The 11,275-nt window shown below is 37.0% G+C and overlaps 1 protein-coding gene across 1 annotated transcript; it reads right to left on the bottom strand.

Annotated features, from left to right (window-relative positions):
* Positions 1-5,762: 5,762 nt before the first annotated feature.
* Positions 5,763-10,256, bottom strand: LOC140866069 (uncharacterized). The gene is made up of 10 exons (XM_073270943.1): positions 10,152-10,256; positions 9,432-9,551; positions 9,245-9,353; positions 7,780-8,031; positions 7,582-7,694; positions 7,232-7,296; positions 6,661-6,881; positions 6,433-6,586; positions 6,174-6,214; positions 5,763-6,086 (listed from the first exon to the last, which is right to left on the bottom strand). Exons 1-10 carry the CDS (start codon positions 10,254-10,256, stop codon positions 5,962-5,964), a joined length of 1,305 nt encoding a protein of 434 aa, XP_073127044.1. The 3' UTR covers positions 5,763-5,961.
* Positions 10,257-11,275: the final 1,019 nt, after the last annotated feature.

The following is an 11,275-nucleotide window of genomic DNA, read 5'->3' on the forward strand; positions in this document are numbered from 1 at the left end:
TTTTTGTCCGAGAAGGACCCCATAGATCTGAATGAATGTAGGACAATGGTTGCTCAGTTGTGTGACTTCCTTGACCAAACGATACTCTTTTTGATTTCCCAAGAGCACAACTATCACACAACTCCAGTGATTCTATCTTATCTCCACCTAACAGACCCTGTTTAGACAGCTCATGTAATCCCTTCTCACTTACATGTCCAAGCCTCAGATGCCATATCTTGGTTTTGTCTTGCTGTTCCTGAATACTTCTTGTACTTCCAATAATCGTTTCACCTTGTATTACATATAAGAGGTTTCTTTTAACAGCCTTCATAACAACCAGAGATCCTTTAGACACTGAGATACTTCCTGCTCCTGATTTGAATGAATATCCTTGAGCATCAAGTGTTCCCAATTATATCAAGTTTCTCTTCAACTCGGGCACATACCTCACCTTGGTGAGTACTCTGTCGATCCCATCATGCATCCTTATTCTGATGTTTCCAGAGCCCTTTATCCTGCATGATTGATTATTCCCCAACAGTACCATCCCCTGATCTGATTCCTCCAATTTTTCAAACCAAGATCTTATAGGACACATGTGAAAGGAGCATCCTGAATCCAATATCCATTCGTGATTTTGATCACCTTTAGAAACCACCAATACTTTTGCTGAGTCTTATCCATCTAAAACTATGGCAACAGTACCATCTTCCTTGGATTTTTCATGTTGATTCCCTCTCCTTTCCAGACAATCTCTTCTTAGATGTCCAACCTTCTGACAAGCATAACACTTCATATTACCCAAATTTTTGTTCTGGTATATTTCTTGACTCTTCGATCTGGATTTTTTCCTGTATTTCCCACCGGATGTCCTCTTATCACTTCTGTCTCTTGCCATAAGACCTTTTCCATGTGATTCAGTGTTTGTTTGACTTTCTCTGAAGTTCCTTGGATTGAATAGTAGACATAATTTCTTCCAATGTTATCATCTGTTCTCTTCCATATAGTAAAGCATCTCTGAAATTTTCATATGCTTTTGGAAGAGCATTCAGAAGTATCAATGCCTGATCTTCGTCCTCAAGCTTTACTTCAATATTCTCCAAGTCATCCAATATCTTGGTGAATTCTTCGATCTGATCTTCAAGGTTCTTCTCATCCTTAATCATAAAGGAATACAACCTATGTTTCATGTACAGACGATTAGCCAGAGATTTCGTCATGTATAGATTCTCAAGCTTAAGCCACACCGCCGCTGCAGATTCTTCTCTGGCCACCTCCCGAAGAGGTCTATCACCCAAACAAAGAATAATTGTACTGTGTGCTTTCTCGAGTAATTCATCCTTGTTCTTTATATCATCAGACATCTCCTCCTTCTTCTTAAGAGCTTCCACCAATCCTTGTTGTATCAGGATTGCACGCATCTTAATTCTCCAGAGCGAAAAATCGTTCTTGCCCGTAAACTTCTCAATATCAAACTTCATTGATCCCACCATCTTTGCTTAGTTTCCCACAGACGGCGCCACTTGTTAGGAATCAATCCGAAAATTTGGTATTCCGAGAAAGTTAACAAGCAACACGCACAAGAACAATAATCCCATATAAGAACACACAACTCCGATCACACACCAACTCACGCGAAAGCAAAATAAACGACACAAATATTTGCGTGGTTCGGCAAGAAATTTTTCTACGTCCACGGGAGAGCAACACAATCACTTTATTAATCACCAATAGAACAAACCAAGCTCAATCAACAGAGCTTATTACAGAGATAGACCAGAAAACTCTTAATGCTAGATACAGACACGATTCAAGCTATTGATACTTGAATCTTCCCGTCACAATCTACGCCCAAGTTTTCTTCTCTCAAATCTCTCCTTCTTCTCTCTCAATATATTTTGAAGACTTTGATTTTTTGTTATGTTCGTTGCGGCCATCTTCCATCTGCTTATATATAGAATTACACCGACTTTCATCTTTGGGCTTTAGGTCAACAGTAACTTGCGGCCCAATTATAAATTCAACATGGTCCAACCTGATAAGCTTTCATTCATCAGTCTGATCTGCTCTTGTACTTCGATTTGCATCGATCTGTCTGCAAGCTTCCAGCTTTACGGAAACTCCATCTGAATTCTAACCAAGTCACAATACTCGAGCAATCTATCTGCATGAACTCATCTGAAGACTCATCTGACCATCACATCGATCTGATCCCAGTATTCGATCTGGACCATGAACTCATCTGAACACCGAGCTCATCTGATCTGTACTATTTGATCCGATCTCTTCTCTATTCCCATTCAATCTGATAGAAGCATACTTCAACAAAACGAGACAAGACCCTTCACCATTATCAGTAAGAAAGGAATCCTACTACAGGTGTTCCTCATTTACTATAAAGCAGGCAATCAGATCCAGAGCAAAGCAGAGCCAATTTAGACAGAGAAAAACATAAAGAGATAAATTTTAATATTTTTCCTCTGTATCTGTTTTAATTCCTCTGAAACAATTCAATAGCTTTGTATTTCAATCTTTCAATCCTATCAATAAAATATTTCTTCGATCAATCCATTTGTCTACTCCGTGTACTACTACAATTCATGCCTCTCCCTCGCTTCCATACCATGTCCCCCTGTCATCCTGGTACTTCTGGTATCATGTCTATAACCATTTTTTAGTAGAGTTTGCAGTAATGTTCAAAAATATCTGGTGTCTCTGTTTTGAAATGGAATTTGGAATCTTGGAGATAACTTCCCAATTTGATGTAAACCTTGAGAATCGGAGTTGATCCAAACAGATTGTAACTTTCACATTTGTGATCTAGGAAATGGTGTTTAAAAGCAAAAGTCTTGAGTCGTTGATGTTTCATCTGTTCTTCCATAGGTCTTGAACAATTGTTGATATAGATTGTTTTCATATGATCTGTAAAAATGTTGAAAAATTGAAGACCTCTAACCCATATATATATAAGCAATTTTGACAAAGGAAAGAGAAAAAATGGTTGTCCTTTTTATCTCTAAGAGATATTCTTTGTAACGCCCCGTTTTTATCTTAAATAAGTTTATTTGATTTAATCGGAGATTACAGAATTCAAGAGCTAACTTGATTTTGATCAGGGTCTATTTTGCAAATTTTGGAAATTTCAGGGACTAAAACGTAATTTTTGGATTTGTTATATTATTAAGACTTGACTAAGTCTTCTTCTCTTCCATTCACCTCCTCCAAGCTGCCATCTCCACCATTGAAGCGCCCATTTTGAGTTTTGAGCTTTAAAAATCCAGTCCGAGCTCGATCCGGCCGTTGGAATTTATTTCTGAAGGCAGTTTAGCGATCACTGCAGTGAGAGCTCCGTTATATCGTAAGTTTTTCTACGATTCGATACATTCTATTTTTCGGATGTTGTTAGAATCGTTCAAGATTCGAGTATGTTGTTCTTGACAGAGTTCTAATCGTTTATTATCTGTCGGTTTTGAATTAGAGCGACGTTCGGAATTGTTATGATTTTTTGGAAGCCTTTTTCGAAAATGAGGTTTTGATATTTGTTGGAATTGTCTTGTTATTGTTGTATTAGCATTGATACGAGTTGATATCGATATTGAACTGTTGTCTGCGTTTCTGGTTGTTTAGTTTTTAGCCGTTATGCCGCCGGTTTGAGTTTTTGGGAGATTTGAACCGTTTTGAGTTGTTGATCTTTGTCTTGTAAATTGATCGTCTTTGTTGATCATCTATTTGTATCTGAACAGTTTCGTTTGGAGTTGTCAAGCCCGGAGTTAACAGTTGTTGATCGTCAAGAGTTGGATGAAGATCGGTAAAGAGATTACCTTGAGCCATTGTTGTTGTTGTTGGATTGTTTAGTTTTTTATTAAACCTTTTATTGTAGCGTTTCCAGAGTTGGAGCTACTGCATCGAAAGTTAAAAGCAGTCATCGTTAGCGGGATAGCATACTCGGGACAATTGGTTCTCGAGTTTCCCTTAAAATCACGTACTTGCATCAATACTTGTTCTAGCATGTGGAACTTGTATTTTGTGTTGATTGAGTTTTGTTATATGGCTTAATGCTTTATGTTTTCTTATGCATTCATATTGAGTCAAACCTTTGATTTTAGCGGGCAGAATAGTCCTTTTTATGTTAGACGTTTTGGGGGCTTTAAGCTAGTGGCCTGGGCGTAGAGGTTTGCCTAGTGTCAACATACTCCTTATAGTCGCACCAAAGTCTAGGAGAGTGGGATAAGTGGCACCACCTCGATTGGGAGAGTCGGTGAGTCGTTACGTGATCTCATCCTCGGGATCCCAAAAGCACAGCAGCAACCCCTTGTTTATCAGAATCGATATCCCTATTTTAAAGACATGCATATCATTCGTTTTGATTTGATTATGTTGTCTTGAAAGCATGTTGTTGGTATATTACTTATTATGTTGCTTTTTCTGTGAATATCATTTTCACCGTAGTTATCCGGCTGTTGCTTTGTTTTGTATGTGTACTTGGCAACAGGTGGGGCAGGATTGAGTCAACGAAGACCCGGTTAGCATCAAGAGGGAGAGCTAGTAGTGGGACTCGATATAGAAGTCGAATCAGCATGTCAATCTAGTTTACTTTTGGAACGTGTTTAGAATTCGAACTTCGTCGTTATATTGTATTGTCTATGCGAGTTTCAGGGTTGGAATATTGTTGTTGCATGTACTAATAATCTTGCTATGCACCTTGATGTATCGGACTTGAGCTTTTGCATGTTGTGATATTGCGCGTATTCTCTACACCCCGTTTTGTGTATGTATTTGAAGGCACGTCGGAAGCGAGCGCGGGAATGAATTATTAGCCTAAGCATTTCTGCCCAGGTTTTCTGCGCGCGGGCGAGGTGGTTCCTCGCGCGCGGGGTCTTCCAGGGGCTCGGGTTTGTTAGCCCGCGCGCGCGAGCCTTCAGCCGGGGCCCTGGATGTGTTGCCTGCGCGCGCGCGAGACGTTATCTCGCGCGGGCGCGAGGCGTTCTTCTTTAAAAAAAAAAAATCTAATTGCTTTAATGGTTGGATCTTGTATATTTAATTAGTTGTTTAGAACCAAGGTCTCACATTCTTTATATATAGATTATGTTATATAGTATAAATAGGGGGGAAACTATTAGAGATATTCTTTATATAGAGTGTATAGGGGGAAAACAACATCAAAGAGTATTGCAAACTCCGTTCAATTCTCTTCAGATTATGCTTCATGTTAATTTTTTTCTTTAGAATGCTTAATGCTATCTTTTTAAGAAAGTACACTATATATCCTTTAAACATGTTTTTAAACTATGCTAATTGGATATCAAGTCCTTAGAGCAAAGTGCAAACATCCTGTCATCATAATCTCAAGTATAAAACATTCGATCTATATCCATAGCTTGGATATTTCGTCGTGGCGAGGTACACTCGTCTGCAAGTTTAATTACGCCATAAAAATTTGATTAACACAAAAACAGTTAACAAAGCCTCATTACACCATGAACCTATAATTAACACAAAAACAGACAAAGTTACCACAATACACCAAGTCATCAACATTACTCATATTTGCACTAAGACCTCTCCTTAAAATGCAAGAAACAGGTAGATGCATGTACCAATGATGGATTTATCTTGTTTTTTGATCTTATGATATAGCGGGAACTTTGTCAACAGAATAAATAAATAAATACACAAACAGAGAACAAAAAACAAAACAAAACAAAATGGAGAAGGCAACCCATGTATGTTACCTTCTTTTGAGTCTTTAAAAGAAACTAATTTTTCACCAAGCCCCCACCTTTACACTATATAAACAGCATCAAAGAAGAAATACAGGACATTTATGCCATCAGACAGAAATCTATGAAGTTCTCATACTTGTAAACGTTTTATTGTAAGAACCTCTTTCTTTAAATAAGCCACTCGTTCTACATTAGGATCATATGGCTAAATATTCACTATTTCAACTAATAAAAAGGGAATGACAATAACTTCTATTTATGAATATGGAGGTGTTGACTGAACAAACAAGTCTGCTTCATCCTCTTCATCGTCATCTGCAACTGCATCTACCCAGTTTCTAGGATGGCGTTGTGAGAGAGTATTGTCATTTACATCTCCAACTAAAAGTACAACAATTGAAGTAGTATTTGATTGAGCATGAAGCAGGATACAAAAAAAAAAGGGGTAAACCTGCACATTTAACCAACCTCGAGAGTTTCTGGCATTATCTGCTTCCATGGCACCATGACTAATACATTCCGTCAAGAAAATTAAAAGCAAATATTTGCTAAAAATAGGTGTGCTATGGTGTATAACATGCTCTTATCAAGTTCATATGACACTGGTTTTGAGCATGATATTATGATTTTAAATAAATAGCTGACCAGTAGGTTTATGAAATTGGTCCCGATAAGTAATGTGGCTCTTATAGTGAAGAGTAGCACAACGTAATATTTATAAGGATACGTTCCTTGGTAGTCAGGCATTCCAGTAGCATATTTATCCACAGAAATGTTCATCTCACCAATTCTCTGGATTGTCCTATGCCCTTTAGTCTGCTGATTTCCTTCTACATGGACTTGCCCATCTTCTGTGCCATTACCGTCTTTTGCTGCACATCCTTCATGTGTACAAATTCATGAAGACCAACACGAGTTATTTAGTCTAACAATCTAAGAAATATGTTGAACTCACCTGAGAGTTCAGACCAAATTCTGGTGTGATCAGACAGCTGATCAGAAGTATTTCCTTTAGGATCTTGCTGTGCTGAAGCCCCTGCACTGGCAGCAGGAGGAGGTCCAGCAGAATTTTTGACTTTGAGCTGGGAGACAAGCATGGTTGCAAGCACTAGCGTGGCATCAAAATTTGAAAAAGATCCGTCATCCGAGCTAAATTTTGGCGCCATTAGAATTGGCCTGTTTATCCAGTTAGCCAATCAAATTTAGCAAGGCAAAAATTGAATCTGAAAGGTAAAAATTTGATGAAAGGTAGTGCATTAGCAGGAATGTTCAAAATATGTGGATCCACCTACGACAAAGAAAAATGTTTATTAAATACATGCAGAGGAAAACTGTATATTGCCAACTCTGGTTTTGCCGATGATACAGAATTTTGGCATGCCACAAAAAGAAGTGGCATTACGATAGCAAACTTTAGCTGTACTAGAGGCATCCTCAATCGTAAAGCATGGTTCATGAACAATGGAAAGAAAATGCTTAAATGCTAATTAGAAACTAGTTAAGTGTGAGAAGAAAATTAATCTTACTCGCCAGCTTTATCAAAGTATATGTGTATGTCAACTTCACATCCCTCACAGAATGACAGAAATGCCTGGGAATTGCAAAAATAAACCAAAAGAAGATAAGTGTCATAGACTACAGAAAATGAAACTATAATAAAGCTCAGATTATGATGAATTGGAACATTTGAAAGTATCCTGCTGGCATTATTTTGACGGTAATAGAGGTTGCCTAGAAATGCATGAGCTTGGAGTTAAGTAGCAGACTGCCATGGGCATGAAACTAAGTTTATCGAAAATCTGTTTGTAATTTTTCATTTAATACACCACCACTTCTTTAATTCATTGAAGGTAAGAAAATTATTTAGTTGCTTCACCTTCAGTTCCTTCACTCCAAATGTTACATCCACAGGATCTCGCAAGTGGGCGTACTGCACAAACTCTTCCTTAGGATCTATCCACAGCTGAGTATGTAGCAATGAATCGTTTTCTGCATTTTGGAGTGTGTACTCTCTAATATTAGCCGTGAACCGAGCTTTTTCTAGTGAAAAAATATACAAAGTTGCCTAGTGTACCTGTGGTTGGGCCTATGTAACTTCTAAATTCAACAGCTTTTCCCTCAAACTGATCTGCAGCATTGGGGTTCAAGGTAGGTGGTTGTGTTGCAATTATTGTGATCTCCTGAAGTGTTGATTGAAAATTAGCTAGTATTCTATTGAGATCCCGAGGCCGAACTACAAAGCTGCTAGGAAGAAGCCTCCGATCAAGCGATAGTTGTTGCATATCAGGTTCAACATTGCATGAGATCCAATAGGTTTTTCTCATTCCTGTAAAAGAACATAAAATTCACGGTACAAACCATGACAGGTGATAAAAATGGAACTTGATGATGTAGAATTCCAGACATATTCGTCTGAACACAATGCAACACGCTTGAAACTTGATTAACCAGTGATTGAAGACTTAAAGCAGGTATAGGCTAGAAGTGACAGTGATGAAATAATGCACTTTTTTCTACGACTAATATTTTGGGACATACTGGAAAGAAGTTGAGTGTGAAATATATTGCAGCTATCAATAAATTTACATGCCATTCTTGTAGTTTATATCAAATAACCTCAGTCTAGAAGCAAAATAGCAAATTTTGTAAAGAAGAACAAAGGAAATTTATGATATTTTGAATTTTTCGTCCAAGCAATCAAGGGGGTTTTTGGCATGCTCACAAAAGTATATTAAATTTTTTAAGTCTGACAGGTCCACAAAAACATTTATGCCTTCTTGATAGCAGCCCTGCTTCTCATGTTTTAACAATTATATGCAGTTGCCAGATTAGAGGTCACTAGAGCCAAATGTTTTTGGAATCGTACTATTGTACCCATTCCTCACCATGAGCTGCATTTCTGCTTTGAACAGAAGAAGTGCAATCTCAATAGGTCTAAGTGCACTGGTAGCAAATAAGTGAGTTCAACCACCAAAAGAGTTGTAGCTAGAACATCTGATTTTACAGCACATGAGGGAATGAATGAAATATTCCTAATAATGGAGTATGGGTATCAACTTCAGTTTTAATGCAGCGTAAAATTATGATTGATGTTTTCTGCATCAAAATCAAGGCAAAACATTGAAGCGGAAACTCAATTAAACATGGAGTTCATTTAATAATTGGATCACCAAATAACTTCCGATCTTTAAATTTTTATTGCAAAAATTTCAATCAGCTCATCCCCTCCACCTTCTATATTATGTATGTCATTCCGTGTTTGAACAGATAGAATTTTAATGGGTGAAAAACTTGTATACAACTTGAGCCATTAAATAATTGTTCGATCTACAAACTGCCATCTGCATATCTATCTTAGATGCTTTTGCACAGAAGGCTCAATGGTACATAATAAGGTTTAGCACTTAGATGCAAGATCCCACAATCAATTATTTACCAACTCCAACAATAATTACAAAATCTGTCAATATGAACATTTATCTAGTGGGAACTGAGTAGAGTAACTGATGAAAATATAAGTTGTAACAAAAGAACTCTACCATTAAAACATTGTAAAGTCCACTGCACCTTTGGTGAATTAGGATCAGCCAGCAGAACACTTATATGCTCTATATTTGCAATTGGAGTTCGCAATACTGAACAGATGGCCTGCATGGATCAAAATATTTTGATCTCAACCATATAAAAAATATCTTAGTAGACTGTTGTTAATGCAAAAAGGAATACCTTCAAAAGCACACTGCATTGCACCTTGGCACCAGAAACTGAATAAACATCAAAGAAATCGGGTTTCAAGGTAATGGATTGATAGGCAGACCTCGACGAATTAAGAGTGTGACAAGTAAGCTGCCATAAAAAGTTGGATATTAGGTGAAAACCGAAACAGCAGAGACTCTGCTCCATTCCAAGTTCAAACGACATTTACACTACATTGAATGCAAAAATTTGGGAAAAAAAATAATGAGAGAATAAAACCCTAATTACTTTATCAAAACTATAATCCAAACTTATATTTATAAAAAAAAAAAAAAACACTGCATTGCACCTTGGCACCAGAAACTGAATAAACATCAAAGAAATCGGGTTTCAAGGTAATGGATTGATAGGCAGACCTCGACGAATTAAGAGTGTGACAAGTAAGCTGCCATAAAAAGTTGGATATTAGGTGAAAACCGAAACAGCAGAGACTCTGCTCCATTCCAAGTTCAAACGACATTTACACTACATTGAATGCAAAAATTTGGGGAAAAAAAATAATGAGAGAATAAAACCCTAATTACTTTATCAAAACTATAATCCAAACTTATATTTATAAAAAAAAAAAAAAAAACAGTATAGAATCGATCTTGTAGACAAAGCTGACTTGCTGCAACTGCGGTTAGGTTAATCGGATTCGCAACAATTTCAGAAAAACCAAAAAGCAACAAGAAATCAAAATTACGTCACCAGAGACGGTGATGCTTGGAGAACGAGCTCGTTGCCGATGCGCGCGAGGCATATGATAGATCGAGAGAAGGTTTTGAGAGCGTTGCCGCTCAGACCCACCTCCATTTTTCTCAACTACGAGATTGTGGCGGGAAAGGTCACCGCCCAGGCTTTTTTTTATATAAATTTGTTTTTTAAAAAGTTTTTATAAAATGTGTTCTAACGTAATATGGAAAAATTCGACCCAATCTCATGGGATAGGTGGAAGAATTTTATTGGTTCAAATCATATGGAGCGCATATGATTAAGTGGGTGCACATGATTTGAACCATTTAGTGAGTGTCACCTACCCCATGGGATAATACCCATGGGTAGGGGTGAGCATTTAGTGTCGGGTATCGGTTATCCGACCCGATCGGGTCGGTTATTTTTTAAAAAAATCGGGTTTGGGTAGAACCCGAACCCGATATTATGCTTTTTGGGTTGGTGTCGGGTAGTAATTATACTACCCGATCGGGTTCGGGTACCCGACTTTTTTTACTTTTTTTTGAAAAATCAATATATATTAGTATGCATTATCCAAGCTCATATCCTCTCTATTTTTATTTTATTTCTCTCAATTAAAATAATCGTTCGTTTTTTGTTGGATTGGGTATACAATATACATACATAACACTTAAGAAATAATGATTATTTTTCCATATAACTTGATTATTTAATTCTTTGATATATTTGAGAAATTTCTTATAAAACTTGTTAAAAATAAGTAAATATCAAAGGATTGAAGTAGTTCAAAACCACAAATATATGGATTGATTTTAATTTTTACATTCAATGAATTTGAAAAAAAAAAAAAAAACAAGGTACCCGACTGCGGGTACCCGATTATTTCGGATCGGGTTCGGGTAGTAATTTTGACTACCCGACCCGCACCCACCCTAATCCATGAGGTAGGGTCGAACCTCTCCGTAATATGAGCTTTGACAACTATTTTTTATTGTTAAAAAAGTGTTTGGAACTATTTTAAAAAACAATTTTAAAGTTAAAAAAAAAGTGTTTAGATAATTATTTTATATATATATATAAATTAATCTTATTTTTTTTCCTCATTTTGTTCCTTGTTTGCCATTGAAAATTTTTTTTAA

Source organism: Henckelia pumila, chromosome 4 (assembly GCF_033568475.1).
Source record: "Henckelia pumila isolate YLH828 chromosome 4, ASM3356847v2, whole genome shotgun sequence".
Lineage (NCBI taxonomy): Eukaryota > Viridiplantae > Streptophyta > Magnoliopsida > Lamiales > Gesneriaceae > Henckelia > Henckelia pumila.